Below are 25750 nucleotides of genomic sequence, written 5' to 3'. Positions count from 1 at the left end.
AATTCAAAAAGACAAACAAAATCAAAACAGGACTGCAGGGATGCTGTTTTAGCAGCTGGAGGAAACAAACACATCAATAGCCGTAAGCATGGCTTATCTAGTCTAAAATAACAAATAACAGTGTGGATTTTGCTGTGCCAGACTCTGCTGTACTTCTAGGATTTCTTTTTCTCTTTTTTTTTAATCCAGTAAACATTTATTTAACTTTTTTTTCTCCAGAGTTTGAATATTTGAAACTTGGATCTTGCTGGGCATTGATTCGTCCTCCAAATCCGCAGCAAAAAAAAAAAGAAAGAAAAAAAAAGTAATTGCATGGAAAAGTGGAGCAGAGGAAAAGGAAGACACCTTCAAACTCTCTGACAGCTCTCTTTAAAATTGCAAGTAGGGCACTGGCCTTGGAAGAAGATGAGAAGTGAAGCTGTAGCTTAGAGCAGAGCTACTGTATGCTTCAGGCATCCTAAGCAGAGCCAGCAGACACCTGCTTGCTAATTTTAAAGCTACTTTCACTTTGTCTTCTGTTCAGTTCCCTTTACGTTTTATCATACGTTTTCCTCTTGTATTTCATAACTACTCCAACTCTAGCCAAATGAATCAAATTAAAGTGTTATTGATTCAAGTCTCTCCATTATGTAGCATGTGATTATTTGCACTGAAACGCCATGTGGCAAATTGAATAAAGCAGCCTGAGCTCGGTGATTATGTCATGATAAACTGTTGCCAAGTGCTTCTTCAGAGGAAATTGTCAGATCTTTTAATGCAAAAACACCCCGGGGTGCCTTTTGTTATGGAGATATATTAACAACACGGAATCTGACTGATGCAAGTTTTCAGGGCTGACACATTTTCTTGTTTTGATTACGCAGGTTTCACAGATTTAGTTTTGGTGAAACGTCCATGAGTCAAAACTATTATTTAACACCTACTTAGGAAGCTTAAATGCATCGTGACGAATTACCTCCAATGCTTAACTGAGTCTTTTTTTCTTAATATTAATTTGGCCTTGCTAGCTTAACAGCACACAGATGCATTTGCTTGTCTGAGCGTCCGAGAGAGGGAATGTTCTGCAGTGCAGGAATGTCCTCAGCTGCATCACAAGCCGCACATTTGCTCTAATCACATTGAGGTCCGTCAGTGCTCCCATGACCAGCAGCCTTTAATCTAATGTTCACCATGGACAAAAATACGTGGCCGCTGACAAAACACACGTTCATCCGAACACACACCTATGAACACGGTGTAAACAACACACTTACAGAGGCAAATGTGGACAGGCAGAGCCATCCACTGAAAGAAAGGGACCATTCATGCACAGGTTTTAGCATGTAGGCACAGACTTGTGGGATTATGGCGCAGGACGTCTGTTCCTTTACACCGTAACCTTTTCCGTCTTTGATTCCCAGCGACAGGAGTCAGAGGCCAATTGGCTCTGATCAGAGGTCAAGAACTTTCTCTACCCTGCTGTCAACTTGATGCTTATAAGGCCTGCTGCGCTTTTCAATCGTGTGTGTGTATGTGTGTGTGTGTGTGTGTGTGTGTGTGTGTGTGTACTCTTTAAAGTGTTTGAACAGATTGCGCTTTCCCTGACCACAACTGACCATTGCCTTCCCAGTTATAACAGCCTGCTAATTCGTTTTCTCTGCATTATCTCGCCTTAATATTTAACATAGCAGCAGATAATTGTTATTCCAACCAATTATTTGCATTATTAGTCATGAAAGTATTAATTACAATACATTTGTGATGCATTGTACTGCCCTAAGTACAGCGGTGTAACCAATCAACTTCAACAACATAAAGACATTGAGTATTAAAATTATAAATATGCATCGTACTGCCTCATGATGGTGAATTTTTTGGTTGAAACAAGAAATGTTTTATTTTTCTCCAAGATGAAACCCTGACATCTTGCACATGAATATATATTTTCCAACATCAGTAGGATTATAAATTGTGTTCTTAACAAAGATTAATGGGATTGATGGGATATTTTTTTTTGCCAGTAAATGAAGTTGTAGAACATTTTAAACACTGTGCTACAAATAACTACTAATGCATTAAAGTCAATATTTGTCTAATCTTTTACATATCTAAGACTGATTGCTAATATTTTCCAGCTGCCCAAAAATTGTTACATGCAACACAGCTCATCTTTGTGTATTTTCCATAAATAAAACAGGCATTTAAGGGCTACAGTGATCAAAATTATAGAAAGTTTTGAACAGATCCTAAGTGGCTTAAGATATGTAAGCAGAGAAAAACAAAATTAAAGTTTTATTTAGCATTATTTTTGGAATTTTCTTTTGATCTCTTAAACATATGAAGTTGAATTTCAAAATTTGTGAAATAAAATGTTTCTTACTAAAAATTGTGCCAAGTGCAGTAATGCAGCAAAAATAACTGATTTATCAACTAAAAAAAATGTAAACAAATGGACCAAAATGTCCATAATCATATCAGAGTTAAACTGATAATGATGTTTAAAGGACAATAACAGTATTATGTTTTCAGAAAACGTACAGTTCACAACAACAAGACTATTAACAGGATTAGTAGCAAATAGTAATAACTAGGATGAATCATAATCATAAGAAAAAGTTAAAACAAGAGTAATTAGATTTCTGCGTTTTTCTATTGAACTCATAAGAAATTTCACGCAATGTAAAGTTGAAGCACTTTTATTGACCACCGTCTGTATTCTGGCTGCCCTAAAGTTAGTGAACGTTTCAGAAGTCATTACAGAACTACTCAATAAAACCTGCAGGGTGGGTCCAAATGATCTATTCTGAGGAACCATGTGAAAAATAACTTCATACCTGTGGCAGCTACCGACACTCTTTACTCTTAAAAGCATTTTTTCCCCAGAGTATAAATCGCCATTTGATGACTTTCTCTCATGCCTTTTTTTAATGCCCTACTCTGTATGCTGTATAGCAATTTGCTATTTTCTGTCAAATTGTTCCTCCATCTCTCAGTGTTGTTCAAAGGCATTATAGGAGCTGCGAGTTGTTTTGAAAGAAATCAATTCCAATCCAGAGTTTCTGAAAAGGTTGCAGAGCTGGGGAGTGAAATTGCCCGTGGGCGAGTCAAATCATCAAATTGTCTCTGAAACTTTTGCTCTCTGGTCTTTAAGAACACTTTCTCAAAACTTCCATCTGGAAAGTTATTGCAGGCTGGAACGAGAGCAGGCTCATCTCTTCTGTCTGCATCGGGTTACGTAGGCCAGAGGATTTCAGGTTGGCAGCTACGGTTAATGTCACTCAGATTCATTAAGGCCTGGATGAAGAATGTGTGTGTATTTTCAAATCTTGCCACAGATTCTCAACTTGATTCAGAGCTGGACTTTGAATGGACCGTTCTAGCTCATAGATATGCTTTGATCTAATCCAGTCCATTGCTGCTCTGGATGGTTAGGGTGGTCGTCCTGTTGGAAGGTGACCTTTCACCCCAGTCTTTGATAGCCTCCAACAGGTTTTCGTCAAGGACTGCTCTGTTTTTAGCTCCACCCCTTTTCCCTGAAACCCGACCCACAGCATCATGCTGCCACTTCTGTTTTTTTTTTTTTTTTTTTTCCCCCCAGGTTTAGGTTAATTGTGCAGTCTTGGTTTTCCAACAAACACCCAGGTAGTTTTTCATGTAGTGCAGAAAGCTCAACTTGTGTTGCCATGTGACCAGAGCTTTTCCTTACGTGTGCTTCTTGTGATTCCATACATCCACAGGTCTGCGAATGTGTCGCATTCTTTCTATGTTGAGAAAACGGATTTCACAGTTCTCTATGACACATTCATAAGTTGGGATGATCTGTTATAACTTCACACAACGTATTCCTGGGTCATCTTGAATTTTGGAGTCTTTATCTTAATAAGGAATCTTCCCAGGGCTATCAGCGTAAAGGGGGCTGCATACAAATGCATGCCACACCTTCTGAGTTTTTATTTGTAAAATGTTTTGAAAACCACTTATCTTTTTTTCTTTACAAAAATGTAAATAAAAAGTGTAAGCTCTGTTGCATGCTTCATGTTGTTTGCAGTAGCTCCAATTTTGAAGGAGCCCAGAGGTTTTTATCTATGAATGTATTCTTTGCAGGCATTGTGCTTTTTATATAAGAGCCATGGGTCCATACCAGGTAACTTGTAATAATATTTTGGGATTTTTATGAATAAAAACAGTACTCGAGTATTTCAAAATTATGAAGTTTTTTGGGGAACAACATGGAGTTACTGGCCAAGTGACACATTAAACCTACCATCATCATTTAGCATCATCAGTTCATTCTGAATTATGTATAGATCTACCTAATAATAAATAATAATAATAATAATAATAATAATGTACTGTAATTTGCATTAGTAAAATAATTTTCCTTTAGTGGCCAGGGCACCATCCCACGTTCTTGTAAATCCGGCCCTGGCTGCATGTAAGTGAGAAGCATGGGGGAAAGTTTATTATTCTGTTGTATCAGGAAATATGTCTAAGTGTGTGTCCTCAAGGGACCCTCGCCCCTCCGGCCCCCTGCTGACAAATGTCTTTGATGTCTTAGAAATACCCCATTATTCCAATCGACCCTGTTAGAAATGTTGTGCAGAGGTGTTGGCCAAATCAATCATCTGTGTGTGTGTGTATGAGTGTGTGTGAGGTGGGGCGGCAGTGGGTGGAGGGCCAAGAGACACCCCCTCCGTGCCCCCTCCTAAATTATGTTGGCATGGTTGCCGTATCCAAGGCAACTGTCCCAAGAGCTAGGGTGGAGTAGGTGCAGCTGGTGTTTCATGACTGAGGAACGCTCTGTGTTTGTGGCGGATGAAACAATGTTTTGTTTTGGTTTTTCATATTAAATAAGAGTTGCTCATTCCTATGGGCTTAAATATGCCGGGTTTGTCTGTGTGCGCTCATGCTGTCGTGTCAGAATAAAGAAAACAAGCCAGAGTTGTAATGACATCGAGAGTTGACTCAATATAAAGCATGTGATCCTGACTCAAGGGTGATATCTGATTTCTATTATTACACAAAGAACTCTTGACAAGTTTATGACAGCGTCCTTCATGGAGACGGATCCATCCTTTTTCTACTGATTTATTAAACCCCGACATTAACATGTTTCAGCCTGTCTGACCCAACAGGAACCTGTGAGGATAACAGATGCAGAATCTTGCTGGCGTTCTCACCACAGCGGTGGTTTCACATTCAATTAAGTTGAGTTTTTTTCCCCTCATATTGCGTGAAACAAGGTCATGCTGCTCCTGAGGTGCACACAGTAATTTTGGTGAGGAGCTGGATGCTTGAGTAGGAGCAGGAAGGCATGAATCCCCACCAGGGTCTGATATCCTGTAAAGTAAGAGCCTCTTAGAAACTTCCTTCCTCCAGACGTAGGCTGGCAAGCTGGGAATGTTTGAAATTCAAGACATTTATTGGCTAAACACAGTTGGTGACAAAGCAGGTAAGTAGATTTCTTTTTCAAGAGATTAGATCACTTTTTTTTCTTTTTTGCTGAAATATTCATGAGGTGAAGAGACAGCCAGCACAGAGAGCGGCTGCAACGTGACTGCCATAATCAAGTGTTGACTGAAATATAACTGAAGGACTACAAACCTTCTTTGATGCAACAAAGTTCAACAACTTTTGATTGAGTTTTCCTTCAGCACACTTGCTTATTTCTACATGTGCAGGGCTTGTCAGGAAAAACATCAACAAACGTTTGGGGATTTTCATGCTTTCTTTGCTCTTTTTTTGTTCAACCCCAATTCCAACGAAGTTGAGACATTGAGAAAAAGACAAAAAAAAAAACAAATAGCACAATTTCCAGCAGTACATCAACTTTCCTGTTGGAAAGGAGAACTGTTTTTGAACATTCCTGAGGCACCAAGTAAGTAATTTAACCACTTAGAAAGATACCTAATAAAGTGGCCAGGGAGTGTAAGTGTTTAAGTGAATTTAATCACGTTCTTGTACGTACAGTAGATAGTGTGCACAACTTTGCTGTCTTAACCTCACTTATTAGTAAATATGACATCTTAAATGACTTGGACTGGTAGCGATTTATAAACTCAGCACATCTAACTTTACAAGATCTTAAAAAACAATTTTAAATGTAAGCAAACCAAAGCAGGAATAGTTGGATAGAGTGGTCTTCCCTGTTGATTTTTTTTTTTTTTAAATAGCATGTTTCCTTTTCAGCAATTGTGAACTTTATCATTTCAACAGAACCTCCATTTGGAAACCCGGCAGGCTTTCATTCTTAAAGTGATTGGAAAAAAGTTCATCTTTATTTGTATCTGAGTTCAGCCAAATCTAAGCTAAATGAAAAAAAACTGAATCAGTTGAAGTTATTTTGTTGCTGATGCACTCTCTTGGATTAATGAGACCTAGATCAGTGTGAAACAAAACAATTTACCTCCCTGATGCTTTGCTGAATAACAACAAAGAACCCAGTGAGATTTCATGCTGAGCTAACCATAAGTTTCTGCTATTTTCTTTTGGGCTGAAAGTCCATTTCTTTCCTGCTGTCTCTCTGTTGCTGATTATTTCTCGGTTTCCATTGAGTCATGTTTTCCTCTCCTCTTTTTTTTAATCTTATTTTCTTTCTGCTCATCCATCTCGTGTGTTTTACCCAACTGTCAGCATGTTGAGGTTCTTCTAATTTCTGTCTGCTGCCTCGATCTTTCTTTCTTTGCTCCCTCCTTTCTTCTTTTTTCACTTTGCCACTTTTTCCTCGTCATTTTCCACCTTGTCATCAGAGAATTTTGCACTCCGTTCAGGTTTCTTTTCCCCTATTTTTTTAATCTCCCTTCAGCTAATCTCCCCTCCCTCCGTCTTCTTACCTGCTGTTTTCCCTCTTGCTCATTGTAACGTGGTTTTCCCATTTTCTTCTCAAATCTGCTTTCTCATTTGACTCCACTTCTTCCTCAATCCGCCCTTGTGTCCATCATTTGCCCCTCGGTGTCGTCAAAACATGATTTCCTCCTCCACCCGTATCGACCCATCTCGCCCAATCCCCCTGTTTTCTTCCTCGTCCCTCCTCTTCCCCTCACCCTCATCATTATCCATCATTATTTATTCATTTCGTCCATCAGGATTACTTTCAGTCTGTTCGCCTCCTCCTGCCTCCTCCCCTCTCCTTGCCTCTCTCATCTGTCCATCATCATCCGTTGTTTTGACGTTTTTCCCATTCTCATCTCGTAGCTGTCTTCACCCATCAGCCCGGTTTCATCTCATTGTCACTTTTTCATTCCATTTTTCTCATCTTTCCCTCCAGCTGTTCATCTCCCCATTGACCTTCTCCTCCTCTCCTCCCCGTTATCCACTTGGCTTTCACCCCCTATGGGTTTATTTGTCATTGTCATAGTTAACAGTGCAAAGAAACAATCAAGGTTTTTCATTATTCTTAATTCAGTTTGACCTATTTTAATCTGTCAGCTATTGGCGGAGGAATAAAAGAACTTGTGTTTTTATGAAACTGCAAGACACAATGCTCTAACCAGCACTCCTTTTCCCAGGATAAGGAGAAAATATTCAGTACTCTTTCCTGATTGTATCCAAACATACAGTAATTCATTCATTTAATTCAATTATGTCCACTTATTTTGTGCCACATAACAGTGAACTTTGTCTTATTGTACTTTGAGACTAACAGGGCCACCTCAAATTGTAGAAATGTATTATAAAATCAATCCAATGCAATCCAGTAATTTGCATTCATATTAGATGACATGAAGTTTGATTATAGTTATGAAATGGTTTAGTCAAATTTAGCTTTAAACACCAACTGATAACATATCCATTTTAATATCTATATCCAAATTCCCATTACAAATGTGCGCACAACTTTGTCAATGTTCTGCTAATGTTGAAAAAACAAAATTTTTGGCCTTTGCTGTGTTTCTATTAAATAATAAATACAATTAATATCACACATGAATAAGTTTGTTCACACAATAAGTCATTATTCATCCTCCACCTACTTCCTGTTATGTTCTTCATGGTTTGCATCAGAGGCAATATGAAGTTGTTGATCATGTGACTCATTTGATGCAAAAAAAGTATTTCCTTTGCAGTTTTACAAAAAATAAAACAAACAAAAGAAAAGAACAACCTCATCCTTATGCCAAAACCTTTAATCAAAAAAACAAGAGATTCTCAAAATTGGTGTGGTATGTTAAGTGAACTTATTTTCAAAAAGTGAAATTGCACACTTATACAGTCAATGGAAACCCAGCCACAGACGTTACAGCTCTCCTTTCCCTAAAAGCAAACATGCGGACAGAAAGAAGTCAGTTTTAGCAGGAAGAAACCAAAAGCTGAATCCAACTTGCTGTAAGCAGCCACATACCACAGCTGACTGGGGCTTTGAGAAGACAGAGCAGTCACACAAAAATACAGAAACACTTTAACTTACCCTTTAACTCTGGGTAAGTTAAAGGAAAACTTACCTCGAGTTAATGGCAGCAGTGGCTTTCTTATTGGCTTTGTACAGGATGGAAACACAGCTAAACAAATAATCAGTGAGACAATCACACTGTCCCAGGATGACAAGAGACGAAGTTAGGACACTGGCCACAAGTAGCTACTTCAGTGACTTTCCTTAAAAAAAAAAAAAAGAAATGAAAGAGATGAGGTTAAACCTGGGCTACTCGATTCATCTTTATAAGAGAAAATATGGCAAAACTTAATCCTTCGTGTTTAAATTATAATTCTGTAACACCAAGTTATTTTCCTGTCACTGTAACAACTTGATCTCTATTTACAGACTATGAAACCCCCCCCCCAACAAAAAACAAAAAGCGTACTCTGACTTTTGTCAGCGTGGAGACACAAGCATGTCACCAGTCAGAGCTCCTACCCAACAGCTGGTTTGTCTGTAACTTCTTCCTTTTTTTTAATGTGATTTATAATAGTGTTGCGATTACAACAGCTACACAAAATGTCAATACATCAGCTAATAAATATAGGACCTAATGAGGTGTACCAGTATTTCGATCAGCCATTTAAAAAAGTCGTCAGTATTTTTAATCTCTGATATATAAATATTTTTAAATTAGAGGTTGATAACTTGACAACAGATTTTACAGCAAGAGAGCAATTTTATGTTCCATTTCTTTGAGGCTTTGCTACTTTCATAACAAGGCAGAGAGGTTTAAATCTTGCCTATTCAAATGTGTCAAAATTTGCACTTAGTGAAAACGATGCCACCCAGAAACTGTAAAGAAAAGTCACATGAGCCCTCGGCATGAAGCCTTTTAATTGGATCCAGTTGTGAAAACTTGTCATTTTGATGAATCTTTAAGGGATCACAACTTTTTTTACTTTTTTTTTTTTTTTTTGGTTTTATTCTTTTTTTGTTATCGTTCTAGAAATAATCTCAGGAAAAGAAAAACACCTTGTGATGAATTCAGCAGCTTTAAATGGACTTTTGATGGAGAAAAAAACACAAGCAATGTCTCTGGCACAAGTTGCTGAAGCGATGTCCTCAGGTGCCAATACCAACTTTACAATCCTTATTACCTGAGTTAGAAATTGAAGTTGTCTTTACAGATTAGGAAGACTTTTTTTCAATTTGGTGTGTTATGTACAGAACATATTGAACCATTTTCACATTTGTGGTGAAAAACACTGAAAATACACTAAAGACATGTAATCAAACAACTGTCTGCAGAGTTAGCAAATTAAAGAGTGGCTTTTGTTGAAACACAAAGTATGAGTAAACTAAAAATGCTCGGTGTTTCATTGATTACCAGATTTCCATCAATGCATTGGACATTTTCAGCTAATTGCAAAGTTAAGAGCCTCTGCGATCTGGTTCTGTCTGAGGATGTATCGTAGCAGCCAGAAAGTTTTTGTCTTTGTTAGATAAGGTTATTGTTATAATAATTATGTTCAGGACTATGTAACACACAGACACCTTCTTTGAAGTTTTAACATTTTAAAACCTATATTTAAGTGTTGTGCGCTCTGTAAGCATTTGGACGGTTGTATTCCTCATTGTCTTTTAGCTCTCAAGGTAAAGTTGGTTAACAAACACATAACTGAAAACCGAAGACCTGCCTTTCACATGCATAGTGGTTGTTTGGTATTAGGGTGATTAAAATGTTCTTGTTGCCACCTGAAGAAACGACTACTCAGCTAAGACACTGCAAACATGCTCCTGCTGTGTCTGACCTCTCTGCCACCCCAATCTGCAGTTTGCCATGTCTGTATCCATCCCTGCATGTTATTCTCAGTGTGTCATCACTTTGTGCTCTTCCACCACCAGCTTCCCACTTCTTTCTGTCTCTGACAGCTATGCTTCTGTCTGATCCGTTCTTTCCTCGTTATCTTTTTTTCATTAACGCTATACACTGCAGCACAACACAATAAAATAAAGAACAGACAGAGCAGCTTGTTTGAGGTATTTATTTGATTAAATACAGCACTTCCTCCATCTTTTGCACTCTTCTTATCCGTTTCATCGTTGGAGCAAAAACCTTCCTCTCTGTATAAACATAACAACAAATTTCTTCATAACCTCGAATTATATCCTAAATCAAATTTGAAAGTGTCTTGCATAATGCAGTGAGTCTTCAACGTTTCACAGAAACAACTCGTGCCAAAAATTCAAACTGTTGCGCTATATCAAAGGAGATTAACTCAATTATATTATGCACGATGCACTTCAGCGCACAATGTCGGCTCACATTTACCAGTCCGATGAAACAAACGGTGTGTTTCAGAGGTGTTATCCATCACCGCAGAGGAACAGGCAGCACACGACTGCCCACCGTCAGGAGAGACCAAAACTAAACCTAATTTTTAACATAAAAAGGAGCTGAGTTTGCTGCTGCTGTGGAGGGTGATAAATCATGAAGTTAAACAGTTAGGCGCTCTGAGCAGCAATTTATGTAAATTAGTTGCTGGAGCATAAATGCAGCAGCCCAAAAAAGCATAAATGGTCATTTTTCGTCTGACTTAAACACTTGGCCTGGGATCGCGGTCCTAACGCGTTTCTTTGGATTTAAATGGCAAGGATGACATCAGGGGAACATGTTCAGTGTAATTTACCAACGCAGCGCGACAATGTCATCCAGTTTTTTTTTTTATAAGGCAAATGTGTTTCAAAAACTCTGTGTACTTCAGCGTACTATTAGGAGCTGCCAGTGTGTGAAGCCCCGTCTGCCACTGTTATAAAGCCGATGCCTCTTTGCTGTTTGACGCCAACTCTAAACCACTGAAGGACGCTTGGCTCTTTTGATGGTTCACGCACAAAACAGACCGGCGCACTATTTGCGTCCTTACTCAGATATCCAACAATCTTCCTCATCATAGTTCTCATAGCTTACATAGTGCGACAGAGTAATCATTTTAGAAAAAATGCAATCAGTACATTCATCATTAGTCATTTCAGAATCCCTTGTTATCCCACAGCCTGTCTGAAGCACAAGTACAGCATATCAAGATGTAAGTGTGTGTTCATATAACATGCATTTCAACTTTTTTGTTTAGTGTGAGAGTCCAGATGAAGCAGAACAAAAAAACAACCAAGAGATGAACATCTCATAGAAACTGCAGGTGTGGGAAAGTTTGTCTGTCTGCTTATCTGATCACTAGTAAAACAATATTTTGCGTCAAAGCTGGTTGTTGTTGTTGTTGACACAGTTTTCTCCCCACTTTTAATTTTGTTTTATAAATCTTGTGTTTTCTACTATATTTTGTTTCATTCATACTAGAGTTGAAACTTAACTAATACAAAATACTTTTTATCATTTAATACAGATGTACATCTTTGACGTGACGATGTTCATTTTTAGATTACACAAATTTAAAAAAAATAATTACTAATTAGTAAAAGATTCTATGAATTAACCTCATTAATTAATAGTATTGCTTTCTAGCCTTCCTTATTTGATGCAGTGATTCATAAACTATATTACACTAGAGGTGTATGTGAAAAGCAGAATTGTTGTAATATATTATTTATATCATTTTAAAATAAGAACATGATTACAGACATTTTAATGTCATTGACAGTAGATGGGGGATTATGGCAAATGGCATGAGTACAATTATACTAACTGAAAACAACATTCTGTGTTTAAGCCCATAGAGATTATAAAACCTTGTTTTAAAACAACAATGCAGTTTTACTACAAAACATTCACCCCTCACGTTATCCTCTCACTGTTTAAAAGTAGAAAGTAGTTTCCTGTCTCACACCGTTTATGCTTGCTGCAGTTTCATTTTAAAGATCTCGCCGACATAAAAATAGCTAACATTGAGGGTTCCTTCTGTTAGCTTCCACACTAAAGAGGGTTGTGGTTGGTGGGACCAGTTCACTTTCTGGCATGGTGCGTTCCTCGACCAGAAAAACATCAGTTTTTAGAGTTTCTGGTTGGTAGCAGCTGGTCTGCGGAGGTCTTTCTTTCCCAGTCTTTATGCTTAGTTTTGGTAATTCACTCTGAGCTTTGGAGACATTTTCTGATGCTTAAACATGATTTAAAAGCTACCTGGATTGATCAAATAGGCTAATAAATACTGAGTTATCTTAAAGATAAACTTGAACAAGATATAATAACTTTAAAAGTCCAGAATAGCATCCCTCTTTCTGGACCTTTGACCTTTTGGGGCCTTGCAGCCAAAGTGTTGAGCACTAATTTCACATTTTCTGGTGCATTTGCTGAAGTTTCAGCCTTCTCTGCTTACGCTTGGTCTTATGTTATGTGTTATATTTATGTCATGTGTTTCTCTTCTTCTTCTCCACTGCAGAGCTCATTCAAAATGGCCGTCTGCTGACGCTGCCTTTGGAAGCAGGAGACCTCCACTCCCTGCTGCCTGATGAGGACAGGAGGCGTCTATATGTGGCCATGAAAGATAATCTTCTCTCTACGAGTCTGGATGACATCACGCAGAACCCGCGGAAGGTATGAAGTGGAAGACGCACACATACCAATAAACCAAAGGAAGATAACCATTCAATGTGTGTGCGTATGGGCATAAATATAAACTGTTTTCACCCGAAATTGTGTCAAATAACGGCAGATTTACGAATCTGATAACTTGATTGAGGTAATCACTGACAATTTAAGAGCAAAGTCACACCTTTCTCACTTATATCCCATCAGGATCCCTTATCTGTCCTGACGCCTGTAAGCAACTTACAGCAACACAAATCGTTCTCTGGACCTTCATTTCTAGTTACTTATTCTTTATTGAAATATGTTTCATTAAGCAACATAAAGAGAGTCATAGCAGGGGAAGGATAATTTTCATCTTCTTTAACTGTTTCTGGGGAGGAGTGGAAAAAATTATGAAAAGAGTAAACAAAACAGAAGAATTGATTGTTAATTTTTCCAAAACCTTCTTCATCTCTTTTGTAAAACAACATGAAAGCATGTAATGTATCAGAGCCTGATCATCCCACTGCTTTTTGTTGGAGGATTCATATTTCAGTGTTACTTTTGAACTCGTATAAACAATTAAAAGCTGTCTACAGCTTTCTATTAGAGTCTACTAAACAATGTAATACAATAGTAAAGGTAAAGAAACAAATGCATTAAAACGTGTTTTAGTGCGGCGGATGGCACGACAGGTCTGAGTTTTGTAAAATTCCAGAACATAAAGAAGATTTTCCACGAGAGTCCAGATTTGAGTCGGGATCAGAAGTTACTGACAAGTTGCATAAACTGGACTTGATGGAGAGAATTGAGAAGAAAAGTCTAAGTATGTTTGTTCGATAATCATTGCCTCTGTTTAACTAGCATTGAACAAAATGGGAACTTTCAGTCAGCTGATCTTTTATCTGAGTTAGACAATTTGTTACTTGGAATCTACCTCGGCCTAAGGTTTTTTTTTTGTATTTTTAAACTAAGGTTTTGTTATTTAAAAAATTCATATGGACAAAACGGACAAAACACACAAATGCATTAGAAAGTCTCAGTTTTGTGTAAAATCAGTGATGGTGTGGAGAGGATCCCTCCGGCAAGAAGTGTAGACTTTAAAAAAAAACAACCCCAGATGATCTCGTTCCCATGCTGCAGGCACTGGTGCAACAAAACTCACCAAACACTGATGTGGATATTTGTTACACTCTCACACAAACAACATCAAATTCAAAATCAGTTGAGCAGGTCTCATATTCATGGAGATGTACATATGGGAGGAAACTGTCTACAGGAAGGAAATAAAGCAACCAGCATTCGCCACCCTGATGTTTCACACCACATCCAAACGGCCAGACAAACACGTTAATGGCTGGCTGAGTTCAGGGTCACAGCAAGGACAGCGACAGCGCTGCCTTTTCATAACCGTGATCTGTCGGATCAAATCAATATCCTCATCAGTCAGACGCGCACGCAAAGCCGTCAGGGGGACAAACAGGTAGGCGAGCAGACGAACAGCTTCTGAGACGGACGGACACACCGGTTCTTCCAGCCAGCCACCCACTGTGCCCGGCTCTCTGCCAGTGAAAGGAAAGATAATTTTAACTCATGACTTAGCTTCATGCGGGCTTTCTACGCTTTGCATTTTCACATACAGTATTTATAATTTGTTTATACCATTTCATATCTTGTGCAGTTATTTTCCCCTCTTATGCTGTTAATATTCACAGTGCTATGTTCACTTTTTTTTTTTTTGTCCAAACTTTTAAACACTGCGTGGTTACATTGGAAACTCTTGAAAGAAGTGATTCTGGCATATCTACTGTCCCCAGTTCATCCCAGGGCAGCGTGCCGAACTTTAACTATCGCCTTCAGAGACTTTGATGAGGCTACAGTTAAAAAATAAAAGAAAAAAAAGAAAAGAAAAAACCTCAGTGTCATGATCCGTGTTTCTGTGTATTTATTTTTAAGGGTTTCTGTCCTGAGTCTCTCTCTCTGCATCTTCCCGTTGATTGCTTCCCAGGTGTGTCTAGTTACCTGATTACCCTCCCTGTGTATTTAAGTCCTCCTGTTGTCTCTGTCTCTTGTCGGATCCTTGTCAAACGTATGTCGTTTGTCTGCCTGCCATCACAGTTGAACTGTAAAGTCCTGTGTTGGGTTTAGCTCTCTTTTTCAGTCCTTAGTTTTTCAGTTCCTACCGGTAATTAGCTGTGTGCTAACTCTCTCTTTCATTAAAGAAAGCTCAGTCCTGACTGGACTGTTGAGCTTTCTTCATTAAATCTATCGTCATCTTTATCACAACCTGGGCCTCTGCATCTCTCCTCACCACCTCGCAACCACCACACATGACACTCAGGGCATTCTCTTTCTGAGAGCCTACAGCTGGCAGCCACCATCACCCAGAGAGAGGTCACCATGGGTTGGGTTGCGTTTCTGTGGCTTTTTGTTTTCAAATTTCTCCTTTCATCGTTGCTCCTTCTCTGGTTTCGCAGCAGAACTTTTGACATTTTCAACACTTTTCCATCTTTTTTTGTTTTGCTTTTTTTTTCCTTCCTTTTTGCTGTTGATTTACTAGCCCTTCACTCTTCCTGCATGTGGTTTAAGATGACAGCCAGCATGCTTTCCACAGCAGGATAAATTCCCATTAACCACAGCCTTCACCTGGTGGTACTCTTCCAGCGGTGGTCCGTGTTCCTGTCAGTGTGTGGTACTGGAGATTAGGCCGAGTGCGGTCACTAATCTAATCTGATCATCTCGGCTCCGCAGCGGGCTCTGCGGGGATGACTGCATCGGGGAACGATTACGGGACATTCTAAAATTGTTTCCTAAAACCAGCAGTATTTTCAGTAATGGCTTTATTTGACTGTGTGTCACTATTTTGTTTTTGTTTTTTTTCCATGGAGTGGTGACTTTCTGCTTGGACCACCAATTAATAAATGCCAGATCATGCGCCTTTTAAAGTATTCATTAGCATTTATAGATCTTGGAGGTTGATGGATTGTGATTTTTCTGAGAAACTGTTTGCTCCTTGTACTTTTTCAGAGCAGCTTTAGCAGTTTTCATGGTCATATCACTTCTATCTCAGCCTCACGACTCTGGTCTCTGAGGGAATGACTGAGTCAGGGAAATAGTTAGATTAGTCATGTCACTGCCATTGGAGCCTCTATTTCTCTCTTGCTTGCACATTATCAAGAGCTCAGTTATTTCCTCTCAGTTTTGATGTCATCGAAAAGAGTCAGGGGGTGGGGTTGGACCCATCCTGGGTTTTTTAAATTTATTTTTATTTAGTTTATGTGGAAAAAAGAGTGATGTTTTAATGTGATTATGTTGGGCGGTGTCTGATTGCTTTATTAGTGAAGTCAGACATTTCTATTGTTACCAGTACACGTTTCATGGAAGATGATCTTACCTGAACCTAGAGTGAGCTCATCCTTCCAGCCCCCCCACCATTCAACACACACACACACACACACACACACACACACACACACACACACACACACACACACACACACACACACACACACACACACACACACACTTTAACAGAGTCAGAGCAAGCAAGTCGGGTAGAAAACTCAAAGTTTTCACTCAGCCACAGGGGCCTTTCGTTGTCTCTCGTCACCCTAAATATGAACCCTGAAACTGAATCACCTCCATTAGATGTGGAACACTGACTCTGCCGTTAAACTTTATAACGTCCTATGAAATTAAAACCACATGGTTCAATACATTTCATTACAATTTTATGACAGACTAACACAAAATAGTGCCTAATTGTGTATTGCTGGAAAATAATTCTCCTTTTAAGATTTTCTTTTTTCACAAACAATTTGGAAAATAGTTGCAGACATTTGCATTACGGCCCCTTTATCCATAATGGCCCAGAAGACCACTGAGGCTCTTTGGAGAACGTTAATGAACAAATGGACACGAGGAACAGCAGAGGTGAACTTATTTAACCTAATCTGACAATCTGGTCAATATTACAACCCACCTACAGGTCCACGGTAAATCTGGTGGAGCTGCAAAGATCCTCAGCTCAGGCGTGAGAATCTGTTCACAGGACAACTATTAGTCATCCACTCTGCAAATTAGTGAATTGCATGATCTTTTATTAAAGCTTATTTATGTGCTACAGTTGCAATGCAGGTAAGTTTTTAGATGTGCAGAGCTGGGAGAGAAATATCCCAAAAGGTGGGCAGGAACACGCTGCGTCTTCAATAGTTTGTTTAATAAAATATATTTCCCAGAAGTCCACATTCTCTCCTTTAAATGTTCATGTCTATTTCTTTCTTTCTTTCTTTATTTCTGCTGTTGGGCACTTCTCAGTGCATGCCACTCGATAAAAAGCAGTCCAACTCCTCCTGCAGGTGCAGTCAAATTGTGAATTAGTCATGCTGTCACGATCCCTGCTGCCCTGACAGTTTGGCCCATTATCAGGACTCATCAATGCTGCCAGTTGGTTTTTATTTTTCTCCTCCCTGAAGCTGTTGCTCTGCTTATTTCATCCAGATTAGTCATGTGCTATTGGCTCTCCCTTTCTGGCTGACCGTCAGAGCACCTGCTGCTTCCAATAGCTGTTTATCAGAAACGTAGCACGAGCAGGAACGCAAAATTGAACAGGAAAAAGATTTTTTAAATGTCTCTCTCTCTCTGTTTGTTCTTGTTTCTTCCCTCCTTCTTTCCCTCCTCTCTCTGTCTTTCTTCCCCTGTAGCTGTTCTGGCCAGGCAGTCCGGACCGGGTCCAAGAATGTCTCATGGCTGGGAAGGATTCAGAGGTGATTCAAGACACACTCACTGATTCCAGTACAAACACATGTGACTGAATAACAACAGCAACTTTTAAAACGGGAGCTTCCATGTTTTACGTAGGTAAACCATCATTCGGCTCATCTCAGAACGTGATTTCAGTCAGAATATTGCACAGATTAAAATCTCCTGCCTGACAGATCAGGCTGTATCATTTTTCTTTTTATTTTTTTTATTTTTGCTGCTTGCTGCAATGCAATACTACCCAACGAGACCTGCCTGAAATGTTCTGCAACAATAACCCCGAAACAGTTGCGCAATAGATTGCAATCTGCTGCGGAACTGAAGCTGATTGAATCCGATTCATTTAAGGAACTGTAAACAAACAACACTCTGACGCTGGTAGGGGAATCAAGATTCAGGAAGAAACAAGCCAACACATTTAGAACCACAGATTACGATTGAAATAAATGAATTATTCTGCTGTTGCTGAACACTCCAATACGAAACATTGCAGGTTGTTGCATTGTGGTGAGCTGCTGTGTGCATCTGTGTCTCTGGACAGCTGGAGTGCGCGAACTTCCTGCGAGTTCTGCAGCCTTTTAATCAGACGCATCTGTACGTGTGTGGCACCGGGGCCTTCAATCCCCGCTGTGCTTTCATAGCTACCAGCATCTTCCACCAGGTAAAACTGCGCACACGCACACACACACACACACACACACACACACACACACACACACACACACACACACTATCAAAGTAAAATTACATATAAACTCGGACTTATATGACTTGGGACATAATCAATTTGCTTCTTAGAAATTAGATACATCTGCGCCTAATATATCTTTTTTTTCCCAATATCTCACACTGATATTCACACACTTTAATGACACACTTATTTAAGTAATTGAGAGCACATTTATTTATGGCTTATAGGTTTGATCCAAGATTTATTTTTTTTTTGGGTAAATAAAAAAAACCCCATTTTGTTACTGAAGATGACAAAATGTGAAAAAGGTTCATAAAGTCTGAAATCCTCTGGAGAACCTTCCTTACTGATGTATATTTATGAAGAGAAAGGACTAGAGAAGTCAAATGTATCTGCAGGTATTTTCATAGTTTCGTCCTAGCCTCCATCCTCCCTGTGTGATCGGGCTCCCGTCCCCCTCACGGAGCCCCCTGAACTGCTGAAATATCAGATGTGGTGTCTTCCCCCATGCCCACATGACCTGTGAGGGTTTACCTAATGTCATCTGTCCTTAATATGTGGCAACATTGTGCAGCTCACCAGACACCTGAGACTTGGTTGACATTTAAATGTCAAATACAGAGTAAAGCACATCTAGAAGACGGGTGTGTACATGTGGTTTGTTTTCCAATATGCACCCACACATAATATTCACTTAAAACACAAGAATTTCTGGGACACTTTGGGGATTGTTCTCCGACCGTTTTTTTATACACATGTCTGGGTGCAATCCTTTAGTAGAGTGCTGATTGTTGTTTGTGTGTCTTGCAGTAGATATGTGTGTCAGAAAGCAGCTAATCCCATGAAAGGCCTTGTGAGATCAGAGCGGACACAGCTCTTAGAGGAGCCGGTGGTACTGGCCAGTTTAAGTCTGGACTTCACACATTGTAGATTCCCTGCACTTAGCCTGATTAGCCTCAGTTAGCCTCTCTCTCTCTCTGTGTGTGTGTGTGTGTGTGTGTGTGTGTGTGGCAGCCATGTGTGATGAGCTGGCTCAAACCTTCTTAGAGCTCATCGCCTCAGTGAATAGGATTATTTTAATATTTTACGATGTACTTATTTTAATATGCCTAACAAAACTCGTGTCTGTTTCAGCAGATTTGCTCGCTTAATCTCGGCTGTGTGGTTTTTCTTTTTAAGGCAGAGTACCAAACTCTCTCCTACAGCCAGACAGAGTGTGGGAAAGGGAAATGCCCCTACGACCCGTTCCAGAAAACGGCTTCTGCGGTTGTTGGTAATATTAATTATTCTTCAATGTAATTAAATGCTGGTTAGAGTTATCAGTGTAAAACAAGGTGTAGTTTTAATTTTCCGCCTACGGTTTGAAGTTTTTCTTTTTTAAGTCAGGGATATGTTACGACGATCAAGTTCTTTCCAGCCAAACAATTGCAACACTGACCCACATGCTGCTGCATACTAAAAGTTAGCAGAAGGACACTTTTAAGAAAAACTGAGTCCAGCAATATTTTTAAGTTAGTCTAATTGTTGCTTGCTTTAAATAAAAGAGGTGAGATCATTATATACATTTTACATCTTTACATTTTTCTGTCAACACCGTCACACAGTAAAACCTTCTGTCTCTGAAGATCATATAGTGAGAATCACATATCATGTCCCCACTTCGCAGCATGCACTTGATGCAACGTGACTGACGGTTTTGGGTAGGTGTTGATGACAAATATGTCGGATTATTTTAAGGCTTTATGAAGCTCGCTAAAAGCATTCGATGCTGAATTGGTCATTTAACCTGAGAAAAGCAGCCAGACAGCATGTGGGTGGGCAGTGGCAGTGTTGTCTACAAACGCATGCCTCTGACTGTGTTTTGGATGTTTTTGTTTTCAAAGCTTTCCCGTCGTATATGTTGTAAAGATCTGTAGTCTGTTGGGTACATTGATTTTTACAGTAAGTCCAGCTAAGGAAGAAATTCAATGTGTGAATGAGAGAATCATAATAACTCTGAGCATGTGTCTCATTTTAACAGAGTTGAATAAGGATGTGATCACTGGTTTTACTGTTTAGATGGAGAGCTATACGCCGGCATCACTTCGGACTTCATGAGTCGAGACTCGGCTTTCTTTCGGAGCCTCGGCAGGCGACACGTCATCCGTACAGAGCAGTACGACTCCACCTGGCTGCAGGGTGAGTCCCAGAACTGGAAACACGTTTGAGAAACTCAAGCAAGTGCTAAAAAAAAACCTTAACAATTATTTAAGTTAGTTATTGATAATTTTACTAAGAATTTTGTTTAATTATCAGTGGAATTATAGTACAAAATATGTAAAAGTCAATTTTTTTTCTAACGCCTGATCCAATCCACCTTTCTGTAATTGATGATGCTTTGCATGAACTGTGTTTACAAGCTTCAAACCTGCATAATACATTGCAACAGATTAATATAAACATTTAGACAGTGCAATATTATGAAGACATGAGCAGAATTTAATGAAATACTAACGTGATTCTTTCTGTGGTTCTAAAAACATTAATTGTCTACTATTTTGATACTTTTCTAATCTGAGAAGGCAGTAAAAGTTGGACCGACTGGGATATGAACCAATAATGATGATTGGATCCTGTCATAAAAGCCGACATCTACTTAGCTTGTTATTCCTTAAACCTTCCTTTTATCTTCCTGTGGATCCGACGTTTCCTTTCTGGGAGTCAGTTGAGAGAGTTTGTGATGTTTTTTTTTTTTGTTTTTTTTGACAAAGCGAACATACAAGATTTTCAGACGTAGTTCAAGTTGAATTTTTTTTTCTTTGTCCACATTTGTCGATTGCTTTACTGTTGTGTGCATGTTTAGTTTATACCTGCAGAAAACACAAGTTAAGCTTCTTCTGATTACAGAAGCAGGCAGCCGACGCTGCAGTCGTGTCAGAACATGTCGGCGCTTTGCTGGCACATTTGTGAATATCAAAACAGAGGGGGTGAGGGGAGAACAGTTTCAGCAAAACCGCAAACCATTTACTTAAAAATGTCAGTTTGATAAAATGCAATTAGCTGCCAAAAGAAACTGATTTGCTTTAACTTCTACAGCGACACCACTAGGGATAAGTTAATTGTTCTCCAGCAGCTTGTTTGAATTTACTCGATGTTTATTGAGTTATAACCCACTAACAACTGCCTCATTTTGTCTCATTTTGAAAAAATAAATATTGAAGGTAAACAAAAAGGTAAATGTAATATCACATGATCCAAATCAGCATCTCTACAATCATCCTGCTCACCCGGTCGGTGTTTTATCAGACCAGTACGCTGATGTCTGCTGCCGATAACCACCAATCACCTCTCCTCTCTGTAAACTCACTTCCACCTTCATCGTCTCTCTGCTGTCATTCTCCCATATTCAGTTACACAATTGAAAATGTGACGTCAGCGAAGTTGTGCTGCTCCACAGTTGATTTGCTGTAATTTAGCTATCTTTCTGTGTGTGTGTGTTTATGTGTGTGTATGTCTCCAGATGCCCAGTTTGTGCGGGTAGCGCCACTGTCTGAAACTGATAACCCAGAGGATGATAAAGTTTACGTGTTCTTCACTGAGCGTGCCCAGGAGGCAGAGGGGGCGGCCGGGAAGGTTCTCTACTCCAGAGTGGCACGAGTTTGCAAGGTACGATGTGTGTCCGGTGAGCAGAGATGGAGCACAGATCAGACCGGAGGTGGTCTGCGTGAAGTTTTGGCAGAGGTATTTTCCTGCCAGTGCGTACGTGCAGGTTAGTGAGTCTGCACAGGCTGGGATGTGTGCTGAAGGCACCGACTCCGTGTCCAACCGAATGTCCCCGTTGGCATGTTTGAAGGTTGTTTATACAGAGTCTCGTTAATACTGACCATTCTTAAACAGTTTATTTTATTTGCTTGAATGTTAAAGCTCGTTTGGTCTATAAAACTTTAAATGTTCACATGGTTCTTGGGGAATAAACTACTAATAAGTTGGTTGTAGGTTTTTATATTCAGCTGCCAGTATTGTAATACTGCAGTGGGTCTTATTATCTGGGACTTCCACAGAAATTATGTCAGAATGAATATCCGTTAATTGGTATTTACCATTAATTTAAAATGCTTTTAATGTGTTAAACCTCCAAGCAGCAAGACCCTCTTTAAACGATTAAAAGGATATGGACCAATTGTATTTAAGGCTTTCTCAGGGTCTTTTAAAAGTTTCTTTGGTCTCTTTTGGGCTTTACTTATTTTCGGTTCATTTCTTGCACTTGATCACGACAGCATATTGTGCAGTGTGTGCCTATAAAAACAAGAAATGTGGAAAAGTACAAGACAAAAGGAGCGTGGAGACCTGGAAATTAACAGTGCCTGAAATGTCTTTATGTCGTGTCTTTAAAGAAACGGGAAGAAAAGTCCCGAGAGAAGCATCAGCCTTTATCCAATCGACAGATGCGTGCGGCTTTTGGTTTTCAGTGAACAGCTCTTCTGCAATTGGAAAACCCAACAATAAAATGTCAAAGTAATTTCTCTGTGACAGACTGCCGATATCAATTTCAATGTGAATTATTTTGCAGACCCATTCCATAAATTGGAATAGTATTGAAAGGTTAAGTTGATATATATCTGCGTACATATATTCAAAAGATCGACATTCAGTGGGATTAAAACTCTAAATCTGATTTATTGCTTAGGAGCATTTTAATTATTGAATAAAGTTTAATAATTTCCAGGTTGAACAATAAAAATGACAAAACGAATTTCTAAAAAAATGCTTAAATCGTGGACTGAAAATAAGTGAAAAAAGCCTGTCAGAATTTCCGAAAGCCTAGAAAGTTATTGATCAAAACCACATTGAAAGACGGCAAGGGTGCAGCTTGTGGCTCCTTAGAAACCATAACATAAACAGACAATAACTCAAAACTTTTGCGCAGTAGAGTATATGTAATGTGAAGCAGCTAGAACCTGTGTGAGGAAAACGTCCTTCATTTCTTTGTATTTCTGCACAAATACGCATCCAGAACCCTTATAAATGTGTCGTATTGTCAGCTTGAGGTTTACATGAACATATTAAGTCTTTTTAAATTGTGTTGCAGAACGACATCGGAGGTCAGAGGAGTTTAGTGAACAAGTGGAGCACCTTCCAGAAGGCCCGGATGGTGTGTTCGGTTCCAGGACCAGACGGCCTGCAGACACATTTCGACCAGCTGCGTGAGTAAAGCAAATGGCAAACACATTACACACGCAATCAGACTTTAGCTGCGAGAGTTACAACAACAGCTGGACCTCTGCCACTGAATGCTTCATAAAACAGGAATTGAGCTAAGAAATTCAGCCAGTCTGCATGCATGTGTGCGTGTGTGTGTGTGGGTGTGTGTGGGTGTGTGTGCGCGTGTGTGTGTGTGTGTGTGTGGGTGTGTGTTCATACCGTTGGTGTTTTCGAAGAGATTTCACACACCGAGGAAACCTAAAGGGGCTTGACGGCCTCCTTGGCCTGCTGTACGTCTGCATAGCCAGACTGTTACCGCTACCAACAAAATGGCTGGTCACCTGTGCCTTCACCCATGGTTGCCACGGTAACTGGCCTCACATAGAGATCCTCAGACTTTATTCATTATCAAGGATTCCCTTGATGGACAGACCCCTGGCTTAGGAGGCCGCTGCCTTTCCCCATCGGGCTGCCGGGGCTTTTGTCGTTTTAATGGTGAGCGGACAAAAACATCAACTCTGAAAGAAATATGTGCAACAGGGCATAAGCCTCACAGTTTACAGCAGTGCAAAAGATTAGCTTGTACAATAAAGAATTAAATGTAGCGTGGATGCTTGCATTGACCTGTAGGTTATGGACCAGCATGCATCTGCAGTCATTCAACCCCCACAATACCTTTTCTTCTCAGCTCTTGGAGAACCGAGTGAATAAAAAAAAAAAGCAGGCGGGCACGCAGTGAGTTTGAGCTACACTCTTATCTCAGCTGGTCGTGTAAACAGAGGGATTTTAGAGTAAACAGAGAGACCCGCACAGTGAATTAGTTTGTTTATGCAGTACCTTAACTCATGAACACTAAATCACATGCTCTTTCATGTAGCCCAGGACTTAAACAAACACACATGGGAAATTAGGAAGCACTTGAAAGCACACATATTGAAGGTAAAGCTCGAGTTTAGGTGCCACCACACATGCGCAGGCCTCGGCTCGTCTGTGTACACCAAAACCGTTCGGACTTGTTAGAGGCATAAACATTTCCGTCCCTCGTGCCTGTGGCCATGTTCTACGTATCTGATAAGACTCCATATGAATTTGTTTATGAATACACTTCAGCAACACATGCACACAAACACATAAACCACAAGTCCCACTTCATGAGGATTTACACATTGGCTTAAGAATGCTGCCTGTGTTGTGTTTATGCCATGCTCTGTCAAACGGAAACACTACAAGTCCCATAAGCCTCCGCTGCTCCGAGGGGCTCACATTCGGTGCCTTGCAGATGTGTTAAACGTCTTCACGTTTTTGCTGTATTGCAACAAAAAAACTTCAAAGATTTAATTTGGATTTGATGTAGTTGACCAGCACAAAATGGTGCATAATTTTGAAGTGGAAGAAATATTGTAAAAGACTTTTACATTTAAAAAATAAGTTTTGTCATCTATTCCACAACAACGTCAACCTCAATAACGGTTTTCAGGCTCGCTGGGTGAAGATCTGACGTTGGGGGAGAAACACCTTCAGGATTCACCAACCAGATCCCAATGTCCATTTGGCCAAAAGACTCATAATAATGTTAAAAATAAACCAAAAGTAATTCCCAGAAATATCCCCACTAGTGAATAATATTGCTGAGTTAAAACAGACAGAACAGGAATTGTATGAATGCTGACATGCTTGCTTCTCTTACAAAATGCACAGCTTTGTCCAGATAATATAAAACTTTTGCAAGGGAACACAAAAGAAAAACAATTCCCCATTACTCACTGCAGGCTCTGCACAAATCAAATGGTTCAGTTAGAAAAAAAAACTAGTATTGAACAAAATAACACAGTTGAACTACAAGCAAAATTCACAGCTACAGAACCACAAATCATTATAATGCTACAGAACCAAAGCATCAAACCTGAGGAGCCAACAAGGTCAGAAGAAACACGCCAACAGTCTTCTTCTTTTTCTTCATGTTAGCAGGAAAGTTAAAGCTGAATTACTGCCACCTACTGGCTCACTGCTGGTCAGGTGTTCACTGACAAGTCTCACAAAACTGGTTAATCAGGTCAATGAAGTCCGTTAGAGCAGCAAATACTCGTTTTGAGAAGTTTACAATTCAAATTTTGTTCAGTAATGGTCCCTCCTTTCACAAAAGAAATGAAAAGATTGGTAATAACAGCTTGATCAGCAATGCCAATCAAGTCATTTAGATCAAAAATTTGTGTCTAGCTTTTATTGGTAACAAATAAGAATAGAAATCTGCCTCTACGCTTCG

General features: G+C 39.5%; 1 protein-coding gene across 2 annotated transcripts in view; it reads left to right on the top strand.

Moving 5' to 3' along the window:
- sema3h (sema domain, immunoglobulin domain (Ig), short basic domain, secreted, (semaphorin) 3H) overlaps positions 1-25750 on the top strand; it is a 70175-nt gene that overhangs the window by 22736 nt on the left and 21689 nt on the right. For both annotated transcript variants that reach the window (XM_015061021.1, XM_015061020.1), the window contains exons 2-8: positions 12727-12881; positions 17558-17620; positions 18157-18276; positions 19486-19579; positions 20365-20484; positions 21806-21951; positions 23375-23489. In XM_015061021.1, coding sequence (XP_014916507.1) covers positions 12825-12881; positions 17558-17620; positions 18157-18276; positions 19486-19579; positions 20365-20484; positions 21806-21951; positions 23375-23489 — 715 coding nt within the window. In that variant the 5' untranslated portion in view covers positions 12727-12824. The remainder of the gene's footprint in view (positions 1-12726; positions 12882-17557; positions 17621-18156; positions 18277-19485; positions 19580-20364; positions 20485-21805; positions 21952-23374; positions 23490-25750) is intronic.

Source organism: Poecilia latipinna, unplaced genomic scaffold (assembly GCF_001443285.1).
Source record: "Poecilia latipinna isolate Pla-1442-1.1 unplaced genomic scaffold, P_latipinna-1.0 Scaffold1767, whole genome shotgun sequence".
NCBI classification, from domain to species: Eukaryota; Metazoa; Chordata; class Actinopteri; order Cyprinodontiformes; family Poeciliidae; genus Poecilia; species Poecilia latipinna.
Note: the sequence above shows the minus strand (reverse complement) of the source record. Positions and strands in the feature narration are given on the sequence as shown.